Source organism: Mastigoproctus giganteus, chromosome 7, assembly GCF_048544385.1.
Source record: "Mastigoproctus giganteus isolate SK-2022 chromosome 7, ASM4854438v1, whole genome shotgun sequence".
NCBI lineage: Eukaryota > Metazoa > Arthropoda > Arachnida > Uropygi > Thelyphonidae > Mastigoproctus > Mastigoproctus giganteus.
In genome coordinates this window covers 233,701,534-233,719,894 of record NC_143581.1, presented here as the reverse complement: position 1 = coordinate 233,719,894, position 18,361 = coordinate 233,701,534, and the positions used below count along the sequence as shown (strand labels likewise).

Below are 18,361 nucleotides of genomic sequence, written 5' to 3'. Positions count from 1 at the left end.
CAACTGGTGATTGTACAGATACAGTATTAATTTTATTATTGGTAACCAAACTCACTTCTTGAAGAACAAGGAATTTGATCCATAATTAAATTTAAAACATCAATAATAAATTAAAAGACAATACAATATGGAAGCACAATACAAATTTCAAAACCTAATCTTAAGCTGGTTGGTCTCTTTTACACAAAATAGGGGTGGGGAAATATATATATATATCACGTCTTTCTATATTGCTATTCTATATTTAGTAGTAGTAGTGGCATGTGATGCAAGAAATAGATGTATGAGCATATGCAACATCAGCCAAAAAAAAAAAAAAAACACACACACAATTCCCTCCAAATGCCTGTCCAGTTCCTCCTTAAATTTATTCAACCTATCAACTTCCACAATGACAGATGGAAGTTTATTCCAGCAATTAACCACCAGCTGGCTAAAGACAAATTTCCGTACATCTATTCTACATCTGTCCTTTCTTAATTTTAAGACCTTATACACCTCAATCAGATCACCGCTTAGATGCCTAGTCTCCAGCCACTGCAATTTTCAGAATTTAAGTCTCTCTTGGTAAGAGGATCCCTTCATTACCCTCACCAATCTTGTTGCCCTTCTCCGTACACACTCAAGCAAATCTACATCCTTCCTAAAATGAGGCCTCCAGACCTGTACGCAGTACTCAAGGCGTGGCCTGACCATTGCCTTATACAGAGGGACAATTCACCTCCTTTTCTCTGCTAGCAAAATCCCTATACAGCATATCATTGACAAAATCCCATGACCTGCCCTGGCAGCCTGTCTGCATTGCTCAGAAAACTTCATATCTGACTGCACAATTACTCCCAAGTCTTTTTCATTTTCGACCACCTTAAGTGTAGTACCACACAGTTGGTACGTTTCTCTGGGGTTACTTCTACCCATATGCAGTACTTGCATTTGTCAAGGTTAAACTTCAGTTGCCACTTCTTAGCCCATCTGCCCAAATTATCTAGATCCTGTTGCAATAGCACACTGCCATTACTGTCATTAATAACCGTGCCAACCTTTGTATCATCTGCAAACTTCAACATTAAACCTGATGTACCTTCATCAATATCATTGATAAATATACAAAACAAAAGTGGACCCAACACTGAATACTGTGAGACTCCACTAATAACATTAGTCCACGAAGAGCAGCACCCACTGATTACCACCCTCTGTCTTCTCCCGCTTAACCATCCTTTTATCCATTGTAGCAACTTACCCTTAATACCATTCTGCTCCAAGTTGTACAATAGTCTTCCATGCGCAACAGTGTCAAAAGCTTTCCTGAAATCCAAATACAGTCGATTCCGGTTAATTGGGACACATCGGGACAGATCACTTTGGCCCAATTAAACGGCTGCCCCAATTAAGTGAAATTTTAATGAGCTGAAAAGCACATTCTAACGGAGGCAAAAAAGGTATGAATAAAATAAAGGGAATGTGGTATTTAAAGAAAGCACACTGTATTTAAGTTATATTGGTACAAACATTTATTTAAAAATAACTAAAGCTAAAAGCAAACAAAATGTATGTATGTACATGTGTAAAATGAACATACAGTACAGAATAGTGTTCGTGTCAGGCAAAGGTTACACATTACTTAAGGGTTCTTACTTTGAAAAAATTATGAAGTGTACCCTGACGTGTCCTCTTTATGGACTGCAATTGAACAAAGTCGGCGCAGGTATCTAATGCTGATAAAGGACTGCCTTCATTGCCTTCCTGCATGAAATAACATCTCAATTTAGTGATACATTTCCTGGCATCCTGGTTAGTCACTCGCTTAGGTATATCATCGTCATCATTTTCTTGGTCTTTTGGTGTTTCTGAGTTTTTTTCCGCAATTTGTTCAATAATCGTTTCCTCATAATCTTCATTTTCATCGTGGCATTGAAGGTTATCGTCAATCGTTAAAAATTCTTCACAATTTTGGACCTGTTGCAGTTTCAAAGCCAGTTCATTTTCTGTACAGCTTATCGCGTCTGAATCACAATTAGTCGCGAAACCACATTTAGCAAAACAATTCCGAATTGTTTTACTGGTTATTACTCGCCAACTATCGGCGATAAATTGTACAGCTTTTAACATCGAAACTTTTGCACTAACCCCTATTGATTTCGAAGATGATGTCAGCAGATTTTCCTCAATTGCTTCAAGGATGTGATTAACAAGCTTTCCGCGATAATACGTCTTCAAATTTTTTATAATTCCAGCGTCCATAGGCTGTATCAGGGATGTGGTGTTAGGGGGTAAAAATTAAAGTTCAATATTTTTTAAACCAGCTACATTAGAGTGTGCGGTGCAGTTGTCCAATATCAACAGAATTTTTCTGGACTTCCGTTGCAGTTCCGCGTCCCAGTTCATTAGCCATTGCGTAAAAATATATGTGGTCATCCACGCCTTCTTATTGGCATAATACGAAACTGGCAAACTGCATATTGTAAGCCCCTTGAAACAACGAGGTTTGGCACTTTTACCAATAACCAAAAGTTTGAGTTTATCATTTCCTGATATGTTTGAGCAGCACAACACTGTTACACGATCCATTGCTTTCTTTGAACCAGACAGTGTTATGTGTTGATAGCTGAGGGAACCATCCGGCGTAGCACGATAATATAGACCTGTTTCAGCGGCATTGTAAATGTCATCCCCACTAAATTTTTTAAGCAACTCTGGCAGTTTTTCACATTTCCATTGCTCAGCACTCGTAGCATCAGCACTGTCCTCGCCATGTGCTTTTTTGTAACTAATGTCATGTCTACACTTCCATCGAGACAACCAACCATCCGTCGCTTTGAAATTTACGTGACCTAGCTTTTTGGCCAACTCTTCTGACTTGTGTTTTAGCATAGGGCCGCTTACACGCACTCCTCGTTTAGATACAGTGGAAAACCATTGATTCAAAGCATCTTCGACGTCTGGATCTTTGCCTTCCCTCTTTCGCTTATGAGATGTTTTCTTTAAATCCACGCGCAATGTCCACTCCTCTCTAAGTTTTTCTTGTTGCTGTAGCAGTCGTGAAATCGTAGATTTTGGCACCTTTATTATCTCCGCTAGCTGACGATGACTGATGTTAGGAGGTTGACTTTTTATCTTGTCAAGAATAGCGATTTTTTCTGAAAGTGACAAATCTTTACGTGGCATCTTGACAGGGGTCTTAAATGTACTGAAAAAAAGGGGAGGGGGAAACCAAAATCAGTGCACTGTTTGGTACAATTTTTAATCTATTCTTCAGCAAAATTTCTTCAGAATCCGATTACCACAACACAGAACAAACATAAAACAACCACTGTACAGCACGACTTCGCAATAACTGATTCCGCTGCTGGCCACATGATCTCTTTGTTACGAACCATCTAAATTAGTTTATTGTTCAATAAAAAAATTCTGTTAATACTCCGGCACGACAACCAAGTCAGTAGAGTTTACAATAAATCGCCAATTATCGTATTTAGTAGTCACGGGCTTGAACCCCGGTCCACTCAAAGAACGCGTGCGATGCACTCTCGCTCCTGACCACTGGGCTACGTCAAGCCTAATAAACTATATTTAGATGTTTGTGCGCGCCATCTAAATATAGTTTATTGTTCAATCAAGACCTTCATTGCCCCAATTAAGCGGCGAGTTGGCCCAAATAAGCGGAACAAATTCATACTAAATATTTGTTTTGTTTCTGTTCTTCATAATTTGCCCCAAATAAGTGGCTGCCCCAATTAACCGGTGGCCCAATTAACCGGAATGCACTGTATACGATATCAAAATTATTTTTTGCATCCAGTTCCTTTGTAACCACATCATAATATCTTATCAAATTTGTTAGACAAGACTTTCCCTTAACAAACCCATGCTGTGTCTGAATTATTGCTGCAGTCTTGTCTAGATGATCGTGCAATGCATCTTTCACCAGTGACTCCATTATTTTACCTGGAACAGAAGTTAAACTAACTGGTCTGTAATTACTCTCGTCACCCTTAGATACCCCTCCCCCTTTGTGAATTGGGGATACATTTGCACATCTCCAGTCCGTGGGAAACTCTGCTGAGTCCAAGGATGCTCTCATAATTATGGCTAAGGGTTTGCTTAGTTGCTTTGCTGCCTCCTTTAATATAATTGGATAGATCCCATCCACTTGATATCGATGGATCGACTGTTGATGATCCTGCCCAGATAGCAAACAAACTGAATGAGTATTTTGCATCTACATTCACACACGAGGAGTTATTAAGGTTTGAAAATGGCAGAAGGTTAACAAATTGTAGCAGGATACTTAATGATTTGGTAATAACTGACAGCAAAGTGGAGGAGAAATTGTTGAAGTTTAACATAAGAAAAGCACCTGGGGTGGATGGGATCTATCCAGTTATATTAAAGGAGGCAGCAAAGCAACTAAGCAAACCCTTAGCCATAATTATGAGAGCATCCTTGGACTCAGGGGAGGTTCCCACCGACTGGAGATGTGCAAATGTATCTCCAATTCACAAAGGGGGGGATCGAAGGGTGACACGAGTAATTACAGACCAGTTAGTTTAACTTCTGTTCCGGGTAAAATAATGGAGTCACTGGTTAAAGATGCATTGCAGGATCATCTAGACTGCAGCAATAATTCAGATATAGCATGGGTTTGTTAAGGGAAAGTCTTGTCTCGCAAATTTGATAGGATATTATGATGTGGTTACAAAGGAACTAGATGCAAAAAATAATTTTGATATCACCTATTTGGATTTCAGGAAAGCTTTTGACACTGTTGCGCATGAAAGACTATTGTATACAAATTGGAGCAGAATGGTATTAAGGGTAAGTTGCTACATTGGATAAAAGGATGGTTAAGTGGGAGAAGACAGATGGTGGTAATCAATGGGTGCTGCTCTTCGTGGATTAATGTTATTAGTGGAGTCCCACAGGGTTCGGTGTTGAGTCCACTGTTGTTTTGTATATTTATCAATGATATTGATGAAGGTATATCAGGCTTAATGTCGAAGTTTGCAGATGATACAAAGGTTGGCACTGTTGTTAATGACAGTAATGGCAGTGTGCTACTGCAACAGGATCTAGATAATTTGGGCAGATGGGCTAAGAAGTGCCAACTGAAGTTTAACCTTGACAAATGCAAAGTACTGCATATGGGTAGAAGTAACCCCAGAGAAACATACCAACTGTGTAGTACTACACTTAAGGTGGTAGAAAATGAAAAAGACCTGGGAGTAATTGTGCAGTCAGATATGAAGTTTTCTGAGCAATGCAGACAGGCTGCCAGGGCAGGTCATGGGATTTTATCAATGATATATAGGAATTTTGCTAGCAGGGAAAAGGAGGTGATTGTCCCTCTGTATAAGGCAATGGTCAGGCCACACCTTGAGTACTGCGTACATGTCTGGAGGCCTCATTTTAGGAAGGATGTAGATTTACTTGAACGTGTACAGAGAAGGGCAACAAGATTGGTGAGGGGAATAAAGGGATCCTCTTACCAAGAGACACTTAAGTTCTGCAAATTGCAGTGGCTGGAGACTAGGCACCTGTGCGGTGATCTGATTGAGGTGTATAAGGCCTTGAATGGGCTGAGCACGCTGAATTCTGATGGGATCCTTCCACTTGTTCAGATTACGAACCTAAGGGGGCATAAATTCAAATTAAGAAAAGACAGGTGTAGAATAGATGTGTGGAAATTTGCCTTTAGTCACCGGGTGGTTAATTGCTGGAACAAACTTCCATCTGTCATTGTGGAAGTTGATAGGTTGAATAAATTTAAGGAGGAACTGGACAGGCATTTGGAGGGAATGGTGTGATTTTTTTTTTTTTTTTGGCTGATGCTGCATAAGCTCATACACATGCTTTGTTGCATCACATGCTACTACTACTACTACCCCAGGTGCTTTTCTTATGTTTAACTTCAACAATTTCTCCTCCACTTTGCTCTCAGTTATTACAAAATCATTAAGTATCCTGCTACAATTTGGTAACCTTCTACCATTTTCAAACCTTAATTCCTCATGTTTAATGCATAGACTACAGACCATTATGTGCTGTATATATATTGGCACTAATGCAATATCATAAAATAATACAACTGTACTTCTTCATTAAAATACAACTGTATGATAACAAAGAAATAAAATCTATACTTAAAATTAAAACTCAAACATTCAATCTATTTTTTTTTTATAAAAAAAACTTGACACACAAAAAGGGGAAAAAATTTAATCAAGATTCAATCATACAGTGTATGGAGTGAAACAGTGGTGAAGTATCTACTCTGATAAGATTATATCTTTATCTAATGTCTTTACAGTTTAAACCTTTAAGATACGTTGTTATACAAATTGCAACATCTCATAAATGGGGATGTGCTGGCACCCAATTCCAAAAATATTTTTATGCTGCTGAATCCCACATGACTTTGCTTGGCCCAATAAAAATGAGCTCTGAAACATATATCAAGAATACCAATTTATGAGCTGGAAATAATGTTTCCAGCTCCGAAGTTGAGCTGCAGACAGCATTTCAACTCTATTTGCTATTTGCATTCTCAATGGCCAATTTGGTATATCTCAGAAAAGGGATCTCATTTGCCAAAAATTTATGATTTTTGCTGTGAAAAAAACCTTGGTTTTGAGAATTCACAATAACTCCACTCGTGAGATGGAACAATGCAGAGCCCTAATTACTCTAGCTTACGCACTTCTTCAAATTGTCAGGACAAACAAATAAGTCCAAGATTATTAAACTTAATGCCATGATAATCCCACACTTCATATAAAATATATATTTAAAGAATACAGTATACATGTTCATACATTCTGAAGTGTCATTCTGCATCCATAAAGACAAAGTGTACACATAAAAATCTTGAAATAGTTAGTTCTTTTTAAACATGTATATAAATATTATTTAAGTATATTTAGTAAACATTTACAAATAAATCATTTTAATAGAAAAACAGAATAATCACATGAAGTTAATTCCACAGAAACCAAATTTATTTTTCAGAATTTTTTCACTAAACTGGATGCATCATTCCAGAGCACTGCTGTTAATAACTAAAGCAACTCTCTAAAGGGATAATACACAAACAGTAAGTATAATTTTTACAATGATTTCTCATGCTGAAAGACATATATACTTATATTTATGAACTTTATACACATTTACATTTATGGGTACACAAACTCACAATTATCACAAATCTTTACAATTACAAAAACCACTTTAAGTGCTTCACTATCACAATACATTGTTCACAGAACAGCATGCACACAGACATAATCATCTACATATTTACAATTTTCACAATGGAGACAAGTGTTTTTAACAATTTATATTTGGTCTGCAACAACTGAAATAAACAATGGCTAAATTGTCATTTTAAATACTTTCTATCTCTATATTTGCAAATTTTGGGCCACAAATTTTGTCCATCGCTACCGGCTCTGTCAAAACCTGATCATTCTATTGCCACCTTAGCTAAAGATAAAGCTGACATACTAGCATTCGACTTTTCTTCTAACTTGAATTACTGAGATCATCTTGTACCGATGATCTTAGCAATTCAAGAATTACTAAGATCAATAATTGATAAAATAATTCAAGAAACTAAAGCCAGTGTCTAAATGTGCAATGTTTGTCAATGTATAAAAGAGTGAAACCTCATGTTGACCAGATACTGGGAAATATCTGGTCAATAAATTCAATGTCTTCACGAGGCCTTCTATAATAAGGATGTTAGAAAACTAGAATAGTCTTGATGCCAACAGTGCAATGTAAAGTCAGTTTGGTGTGACATAAGCACTGGGAAAACAAAAATGACAGTAGGAGTGTGTTATAGGACTAATAATTTTGATGAATACAACCAGGAACTGGACACAGAAATAGTGGGGCAATAAATCAGAATGTTTTATAATTTGGGATTTTAAATTTCCATATATTGACTGGAACTTGTGGATTGGTCACTCACACACTAGCAAAACTTTTGTGAATTGATTGGATGATTGCTTTCTACAGTAGCATGTTCAAGAGGCAACAAAAGGGAGTAATACTCTTGATCTGATTATCAACAGTGATTTTTCATGCATTAGGAATCTGCTGATCAAGCAGATTCCTAATGCATGAAAAATTGCATTCCTAATGCATGAAAAATTGCATGCACATTGTGGTCACTACATGGCAGTGACCACAATGTGCTGATGTGGAATTTACTCAAAGGTATAACTACTATCAAGGGTAAAGGGAAGGGTTTTCGCTTTTAGCATTAGTAGAGGCATTTGATGCAAGAAAGCAAGCTTATGCAGCATCAGCCAAAAAAAAAAAAAAACCACTTCCACTTCACCCCACTTTTCGTCCAGCTGAGCCTTAAACTTATTTAGGCTATCAACTTCCACGTCAAGGGATGGAAGTCTGTTCCACCAACCAACCTTTACTTTTCTAAAGGTGATTACAGTGGCCTCAGACAGTTTTTAATTTTTATATAGTGGGACCAACTGATGATGTTGCCAATGGCAAATTGTAAATGGGAAGCATTCAGGGAATTAATCTTGGAAGCTACTAGGCTTTTCATACCAACTAAGAAATACTGTTCAGGGATTAGGCCTAAATGGATGTCACATGAACTAATAAGACTTGTGGCAGAGAAGAAAACTGCATGGGATGCATATAAATTATCAGCGACACAGAAGCTTTATACAGTAGATATAAGCTAGTCTGTAATCAAGTCACAAAGGAAGTTAGGCAAGCAAAGGCAGATTACGAGGAATCTTTGGAAAAGAATGCAAAGAAAAACAGCAAAGACTTCTTTACTTACATAAACTCTAGAAGAGAGAGGATGAATCAGATTGATCCACATGATACAGATGGCTCAACTGTTGATGATCCTGCTCATGTAGCTGACAAACTAAATGAGAATTTTGCATCTACATTCACACACATGAAGATTTCTATAGGGAAGTGGAGGCTGGAAGCTTATCAACCTCTAATAAGGAGCTAAATGATTTTCTAATAACTGAGAGCAAAGTGGAGGAAAAAATTGTTTAAGTTAAACATAAGAAAGGTACCTGGGATGGATGGGATCTCTCTGGTTATATTAAGAAGGCAGTAAAAAAAGTAAGCAAACCCTTAGCCATTATTCCATGGACTGGAGATGTGCAAATGTATCCCCTATTCACAAAGGGGAAAATAATGGAGTCACTGGTTAAAAGCATTGCAGGATCATCTAGACAAAGACGGCAGTTATAATTCAGACACAGCATGGGCTTATTAAGGCTTATTCACTTGTTCAATTAGCAAAATTGTTTATATTGTTTTATTTTTTTAATATAAAAATAAAAAAATTCTATATTTAAAAAAAAAAATGTATTAAGTGGGAAAACGTCATTATAATAATACACCATGTATTCTTTATCACATACTTTTTATGCGGGGAAAATGTTTTACGGGAAACTTCTTACACCGTAAAATAATACATTACAATATATAGAGGTGGCGCCTCTGTGGCCAGGTGGGCAGGAGCAGCAGTGTGTAGCACACGCTTCTTGATTAGACTGGGGTTCGAGCCCGTGACCACCAAATACGGAGGATGCAAAAAGGTCAGGGAATGACCACCACATATCCCCAGAGCAATATGTCCTTAGTTGCTAATGCTCCTAAAAACCAAATAAAAAAACAACATATAGAGTTGAAATTGGGAATTAAGAAACCAAACATAACACAGAGGAATACTTCTTATGCGGGAATTTGTTATCTGGGTTCTACTGTACTTGGATTTCAGGAAAGCTTTTGATAGCGTTGTACATGGAAGACTGCTCTACAAATTGGGGCAGTATGTCATTAAGGGCAACCTGCTGGTATGGATAAAGGGATGGTTGAGTGGGAGAATACAGAGTAGTAATCAATGGACACTACTCTTTGTGTACTGATGTTATTAGTGGAGTCCCCCAGGGTTCAGTATTTGGCCCATTGATGCTTCCTCTATTTATCAGTGATATTGATAAAGCTTTATCAGGCTTAATGTCCAAGTTTACAGATGATATGAAGGTTGGCAGGGTTGTTAATGATGGTAATGACAGTATGCTACCAAACAGGATCTAGAAAAGTTGGGCAGATGGGCTGAGAGGTGGAAACTTAAGTTTAACATTGACAAATGCAAAGTACAGCAACCCCAGAGTAGTGTACTAACTGTGTGGTACTACACTCAGGGTAGTGGAGAATGAAAAGATTTGTGGGTAATTGTGCAGTCATTTATGAAGTTTTCTGAGCAGTGCAGACAGGCTGTTAGAGCAGCTCATAATGTCATGTCAATGATATACAGGAATTTTGCAATGATATACAGCAACGATATACAATAATCTGATGGAGGAGGGGGGGGGGATTTCTATAGCATACTGAGGTTAAGGGTTTCCTTTGGAAATGACTGAATGATATTCTGCCAATGTTTCGAAAACAATCCTTTTCACGAGGTTGAGAGGGACCCATTTTTCCTGAAGACTTTTTATCCTGAATAGTTCTTTTTCTTTTTTTATTGAAAATAAAAAAAGAAAATTTTATTAATTTTCTTTTTTTTTTTTTAATTTTTAGAACGGCTGTGGGTCAGATAATTGACATTCTGCTGTACTTTTTTTTTTTTTTTCACCACCTGTCAAAATATCCTGCGGGCATTCATGAAATTTAGGTTTATTTTAATTTACAATTTCACACAAAAGTAAGTGTTGTTTGCTGTAATTATGAATTCCAGAATTTTACTTTTCAACCATTATGGGATGACCTGCGAGATTTCTTTTTTTCTTTTGCTTGGTCGGATTACTGTTTCAAAACTTCTGATGTCAACGTCTGCTCAGATCGTGTCAGTGAAATTATTCTTGCAGGAATGGAATCCTTTATCCCTCACTTCACTTTAAAATCTCGTCCTTTATCTAAACCTTGGTTTTCCAATAAATGTGCTACGGCTGTTCAAGAGAAGAACGTTGCATATCATAATTGGCTTGTTTCTAATTCTTCAGTTTCATTTTCTGCCTACACCAAAGCCTGCAACAATTGTAAAGCAGTTATTAATCAGTCCAAACTAGATTTTGAACAGGCTAAGAGTAGAAAACTTGCTTCTTGCCCTAATGGTAGCCGAGCATTCTAGTCCCTTGCCAAAGCTATTGGCTGCAACATTTGCCCATCTCTGTTCTCACCTCTGTCCAAACCAGATGGTCCTGTTGTCACTTCAGCCAAGAATAAAGCCGACCTGCTAGCATCCCATTTTTTTTCCAACTCATATATTAATGGTTTTGGTAAAACACCTCCCACCATTCCCAACACGCTCCATTCAATGCCTCCTGTGATCTTCCATCAAAAGAATGTCAGAAGGATTTTGACGAATCTTGATGCTAAGAAAGCTCCAGGTCCCAATGGTATTTCTCCACTTGTTCTCAAAACCTGTGCTCCTGAACTTACTCCTATTCTTTGCCACCTTTTTTCACTTTCTTATTCCAAATGTGTTTTTCCTTCTGCTTGGAAATTTGCTCATATCCAGCCAGTTCCTAAAAAGGGTAACAAATCCCTCCCATCCAATTATCGTCCCATTGCAATTACTTCTCCTTTTTCTAAAGTAATGGAGAAATCAATTAACCGACAACTCTTAAACTACCTCGAAACCTTCCGTCTGATCAACGATCGCCAGTATGGATTCCGTCAGTGTCGATCCACTGGTGATGTTCTGGCTTATGTTACCCATTTGTGGACTAATTCAATGGAAAGGTTCGGTGAAACACAAGTAGTTGCTCTTGACATCCCAAAGGCTTTCGATCATGTTTGGCATAAAGGTCTTCTAAACAAGCTTCCATCTTACGGTTTGCCAACTGTTTTTAGTAATTGGTTATCCAGTTTTCTCTCTGATCGCTCACTGAGGGTGATGGTAGATGGCTCTCTATCTTCTAACTTCTCCTCTAATGCCGGTGTCCCCCAAGGTTCAGTTTTTTCCCCCACTCTTTTCCTCTTGTATATTAATGACCTTCTTCCATTGACTGGAAATCCTATCCATAGTTTTGCCAATGATAGCACATTGCATTCCACTTTCCATTTTGAGAAACCTTGCCATGTTCAATCAGCCTCAACTTCTTGAAAATCTGCTACCAGTTCCTTAAATGCCAATCTTCAGGTAATTCTCCAGTGGGGCAAAGATAACTTAGTTGATTTTAACCCTTCTAAAACTCAGTCTTGTCCTATATCTTGCAAAAAGGATTCTTCTGCTCCTATGCTTATCTTTAGTGACACTCCGATTTCTAGGCAAAATGATATATCTCTTTTGGGGATTACCCTGATTTCTAATCTCTCTTGGCACAAGCACATTACAAATATTGCTTCCTCTGCATCTAAAAAACTTGGTTTTCTCTTTCGCTCTCGGCGTTACTTTTCTTCCAAACAGCTGCTCACTCTGTATAAATCGCAAATCTGCCCTGCCATGGAACATTGTTCCCATATCTGGGGTGGTGCCCCCAAAAACTTCTCTCAGGCTTCTTGATTCCATTCAGAAGAGGGCAGTTAAGTTAATTAATGATGCATCTCTAGCAGAGTCTCTCCACTCGCTGTCTCATAGATGTACTGTTTCTGCTGTATGCCTCTTCTACAGATACTTCCATGGGCACTGTTCTTCTGAATTGGCTTCTATAATTCCTGCTCTCTCTTTCAAAACAGTCCGAACAAGTGCTGCCACCAGCCAACATTTACTGTCGAACTTCAAACTCATGGAACCAACTTTTCATCTTCTTCGTTTATTCATTCAACTGCCGTTTTCTGGAACAACTTTCCTTCATACGTATTTCCTGAAAATTACAGCCTATAGAAGTTCAAGTCCAATGTCAAGAAATATCTTCTTTCGTCTTCTCAACCTCCAACATAAGCACGGTACTAAGTACTATAGGTTCTAATACCTCTCGTGTTTGGGGTTTACATAAAAAAAAAAAATAAAATTCTATACAAATTTTTGGAATGTTGAAAATTTGAAATGTTGTTGTTTCTCAGCATTGCAAGAGCTGCAGCATACTGAATACACTCTGTCAAATATAAGCAGAAGTGAATTTGTAAGGCATAAAATGGATTGACTGCTAATGGCATCCTTACCCTTTCCGAGGTGATGCACACAAAGAGACAAATTTAAATTGAAAAAAGATGTGTAGGAAAGATGTGCAAAATTTGCTTTCAGCCAAATAGTGATTGATTGTTGAAACAATCTTCCACCTGTTATTACAAAGTGGTAGTTTGAATAAATTTAAGGAAGAATTAAACGAATGATTAGAAGGGATGGACAGATGATTTTGGTAGTGTTTTTTTTTTTTTTTTTTGCCATTATCAAAGCTTCACAAAATTATTTCTGGGTTTAAATTTTTCAGGTTTTTAAGTATTTCTAAGATATTTTCTCCCACAAGAAGGCCTGACTACAATTTGAGAAAAGTTGCTCCGAAAATGCTGTGAACTAATTTAAGAAAATCTTAGACAAAGATAACAGAGTGCTTTCTAGAATTTTCATAGTTTTTTTTTCAGACAATTTGACTTTAAGCAATTTGCAGCATGATATCCGAATGCTTCATGGCCTGTAGTAACTTGACATACATACATTACTTATATACTTTGAAATATGCAGTTAAATGTTTTATTAAATTACAAAAAAAAATAAATAATAAATAAATAATAAAAAAATAAAAAAGCCACTGTTCACAAATGCTGCAGACCGAAATATGGCATTCACACTAATTATTAATTAGGAAGAATGTGTGGGTGGCATGCACTGCACAATCACAGATTATACAATTCGTGCTGCTAATGTGTGCAGCTAATTTTAGTTTTAGTAAAACATCAACCATCTAAGAAATACAGGGAAAATTTTCTCCCTCCTCAGGTGCAGTGTACCTATATAACAGTCAATGTGCTCCTTGTGCAAAAAATTCAACAAAAAATGTGCAAAAATTGGTTTCAAAATATGCTTAGGAAGACAAGGATAACACAGTAGCAAAAATATTCTTTTTGTAAAGATGATTTCTGCATATACTGCAGGCAGCATAATTGAAAAAATATTTAAAACAATATAAAACTTTAAAAAATCTTTAAATATTTTTGTGTATTACGATGGTCAAATAATGTAATTTACTTCATCACAACAAAAATTTTAAGATGAAAAATTTCATATTAAAAAATTTTTTTTTTTTTTTTTTGAAATTAGTATCCTAGTACTTAGTCCACTTCTGGCAAAAAAGGAGTTAAAAACATTACCTGATGTTGGAGGCGTAACATGGCCTGTGGGCAAAGCATGAAAAGTGTAAAAAAAGGTAAAACAGGAAAAAAAGACATGCTTGAACATGCAGCTTTCAACCAAATCAGAAGCAAATTGTTACATACATTTCACTAATTAGACTTCTACAAAAAAGCACATTTTAAAGACAACATCCATAAAGTTCTATGGCAAAAAAAAATGCATTTATAATCGTTATGAATGTTGTTTGTTAATTTTTGAAACTAAGATAGATAACCACTAAAAACTACAACTAAGGAAAAAAAAAAAACAGCCTTTAATAATATAGTAAACTGCCATTAAGTTAGTAAAAAAAACACAGAAAGTTAATGCACTTTTCTTAATTTGTTAATTAACAATACTGCAATAATCATAAGCGAAGATACAATTTTTTTAATATATACTGTATTTCTTCAATTGCAACATTGCTTCTTTAATGTATTGCACAAGCAAAGAGCAGGTGAGGAAGAATAAAATTGCAATCATATATATGAATGACAACGTAATTACAGTATAGCAACCACAATCTCACTCTCTTGCATTCTCATCATATCATATATATAATAAAAAAAATAATAAAACATTGTGAAACAGGATACATGATAATGACTGAATATACACATTACTGTCACTAATAGAAAACAATATTTGAAATTTGTTACTGCTAAAAACAGTCTACATTTTACTCAGATGTATACATGCATTTTCTCTTAAATTAAACAATTACATCTAAATTTCTATTCAAAGCAAAGAATTTTCATGGAGAGACATTTAAAACAAACTAACTATCAAAGAAAAGGAATTATATTAAAATATTCATTTATGAGAGAGTCAAAATTTCAAAAACTTTCTGGTGCAATTAAGTTCATCAAAACTGAGAAAGTTAAAGGAAAAAAATGTTCTCATTGACAGTGAAATATACAAACCATACATTAAGTACCGAAAAAAAAAAAAAAAAAAAAAAAAAGGGGGAAAAAAAAAAAAACTGCAATAAAAAAATACATGACCTACTTTTTTTTTGTAATCAAACAGGTGATTAAAATACAGTTTCTAATAAGTAAATCTTCAAATTTTTTTATTTAATTTTATGTAATAAAATAAACACCCTAAAGAAATGATATAAACATCTATATAAATACTGGTTTAACCAATATTTTGAAATTCTAAGCTATCTGCTATATCTGTTCCCCATAATATGCTCTTTTGAAATCCTTTAGATGTACAGTTTGTTAACAGGATATATTTTCTTTTCAGAAGAGGTGGCACAGTTTGCTGCTTCAATTGTAAACAGAATGAGAACCAAATTGTTCTCAGAATATTTTTCTTTCACAGAATATTTACTTGGCAAAAGTGATGCTATATAACATCTTTACACAAGTATCAAGGCCAAAATATTCCTTGAGCATCGCATCAAGTCAGGAAGGGCACTGCATGGGAACATTTCTGCAGAAACTTATCAGTCAAGTACTGACTGAACAAAAGCAGAATGAATTTCCTGGCATCATCATCAAATTATTCAATGCTCTGTGAAGTTATGAAAGCCAGTAATATGCCAAGATGAGTCTTTCTCCTCCTCAGAAATTCAGTACTTCAGCATTAACATGTGTAACTTACTACACATTAAAATTTACATGGCCAAAAAAGCAGCATGTAACACTTTCCATTCACAGCATCATTTTCATAACTATTTCAGAAGGATATTTTTAAATATCATGGTAATATGCAATAAAACAAACATCTGCTTCATGCTACATGAACATACTCAATACAGTGACAAATGAATACAACTTTTCCCTGGGTCCACAGGATCAAAATATAAATCCAAATGAGTATCCAGAATCACTTGAACAAATTATATGTAGGGATCAGCAATGAATGCTAATGTGCAAAGAAGTCTTGTTAACACATATGATGCAGAATGAACTTCACTGAACCATTTTAGTACGCAATTGTTTTGAGCAATTTATACACTGTAGTAGTGTAGGCTATTTAAAACTTGCTTATAGAAAGAGCAGTAAATGATTCTCTGAAGCTGCATACAAGTACTGTATAATGGCTTTAATATAAAGATTTTATCTGGAACCTTTTCTAAATATCAGAAAAATAATTGTTCAAAAGTGATAAAACTGCTGATCTTAATTTATTTCAATATATCTTTCCTGATTATTAAAGCTGTCGTGTTTATTTTATAGGCTGTATGTGCTTTTTTTTTTTTCAAAATTATTTCCATAACTATTTGATGTTATTGGATGTTATTTGGTTTTTAGGAGCATTAGCAACTAAGGCCATATTGCTCCGGGATATGCGGTGGTCATTCCCTGACCTTTCCGCATCCTCCGTATTTGGTGGTGACGGGCTCAAACTCCGGTCTAATCAAGAAGCGTGTGCTACGCACTGCTGCTCCTTCCCACCTGGCTACGGAGGCGCACTATTTGATGAAAATGAAGTTTAGTAAACAAAGACAGGAAAAGTAATACATCTCTTCATTATGTTATTCTTCGCATTTTTGAAGAGCAATATACAGGTAAGGGGCAAAAAAATTAAACACCAAGGTTTGCAGAGAGCGTTAGGTTTATGCTAAAGAGCAGTATCTATGTGCCACTGACAAAGGCCTGAAAAACATGAAAATTACATCCCAGCATGCATGCTTGGCACCAAGCCAAACCTAGCCTAACCGCAGGTAATTATTAGTACTATGTCAAGAAAAGACCTTAGCAATTTTGAAAGGGGGGAACATGATTGTTGGAGCATGTTTGGCAGGAGCTTTGATCACTAAGAAGCTGAACTTGCTAATGTTTCATGAGAAACAGTTTCCAAGATCATGCCTGCATAGTAATCTAAAGCTAGGAATTTAAAGGGAAAACATCATCTGCAAAAGGCAACAGTGGGTAAAACTGCATACTCCAGAATCAAGGATACATTTTGAGCATTAGTGCAATGTGGAAACAGCAAGTAACAGCTAATCAGTTGTGCAAAGATTTCAACACAGGATGCGAGAGGGGCAGTTTCGTCAAAAACGTTACATTGAGAACTCCATACAGCTGGATTTCACAGCCTCTCATCATACCTGAATGCAAACCATTGTGTCCAGTGGTGCAAAGAGCACAAGCAGTAGACTACTGAGTAATGGTGGAATGTGTAGGGTCAGATGAATCTAGCCATACTTTGTTTGCAGCAAATGGACAGGTGCATATATGGTGCCAACTGAAGGAAGTTTACAACTCTGACTGCTTGTTTCCTACTGGCAGTTCTGTAATGGTATGAACCAGTGGTGGGATTCAGCCGGTTCGCACTGGTTCGGCAGAACCGATACCTAATTTTTTGTTGAGTTCGGCGAACCGGTTGTTAAAATGGCACTTGTGATCAGGGTTCTCTCTAAGGTGGGCGCCTGGTATTCTATGCCATTTATTAATTCAGCAAGAAATTTTTGTTCAGTATCGATAAAATGAAGAAAATGTATGTTCTGACTGACATTTATCAATGGTATAAGCATAGTGCTTTGTTTATAAAAGTTTATGATATGACCACACGTGGACAGAACCAGTAAAAATATTCAAATATATTGGCACATATCCGCTCCTGCTCTATAATATATTAAAATAAAATAAAACATTTTTAAAATTTTTTGCAGTAGCCCTTAAAAGGATGAAAAGGCAACAGAGTTTGACAGATTTTTTTCAATAAGAAACCAAAATCAGAATTTGTTGTATTAGAATTGGCCTTGGATTCAGTTACATCACCAACAATTTTCCTTGAACTAGTTGAATTGGAAAAACAAGATGCAGAGACAATATGTTCTTCAGTTATGGAAAGTTTAAATAATGTTGGGCTTACTAAGAACTACCTAGAAAAAAAATTAATAGGATTTTGCTCCAATGGTGCCAGCGTTATGCTTGGGAGAAAATCTGAAGTGAGCACTAGGATTGCAAAAGAGTTTCCAAACATAATAATATGGCATTGTTTAAATCATCGCCTCCATCTTGTTTTAGATGATTCGATAAAGGAAACAAAGCAAGTAAATCATTTTAAAATATTTATTGATAAGATATATACTATTTTTCATAAATCCAATAAGAACCAAACTGA

General features: G+C 36.2%; 1 protein-coding gene across 6 annotated transcripts in view; it reads right to left on the bottom strand.

The window, feature by feature from the left end:
- The window catches only part of LOC150083775 (calcium/calmodulin-dependent protein kinase type II alpha chain), a 740,997-nt gene that overhangs the window by 241,929 nt on the left and 480,707 nt on the right, over positions 1-18,361 (bottom strand). For 3 of the 6 annotated variants that reach the window (XM_090378214.1, XM_090378218.1, XM_090378216.1), the window contains exon 13: positions 14,257-14,280. The exons of the other annotated variants lie outside the window; for them this stretch is intronic. In XM_090378214.1, coding sequence (XP_090234340.1) covers positions 14,257-14,280 — 24 coding nt within the window. The remainder of the gene's footprint in view (positions 1-14,256; positions 14,281-18,361) is intronic. 6 annotated transcript variants of the gene reach the window in all.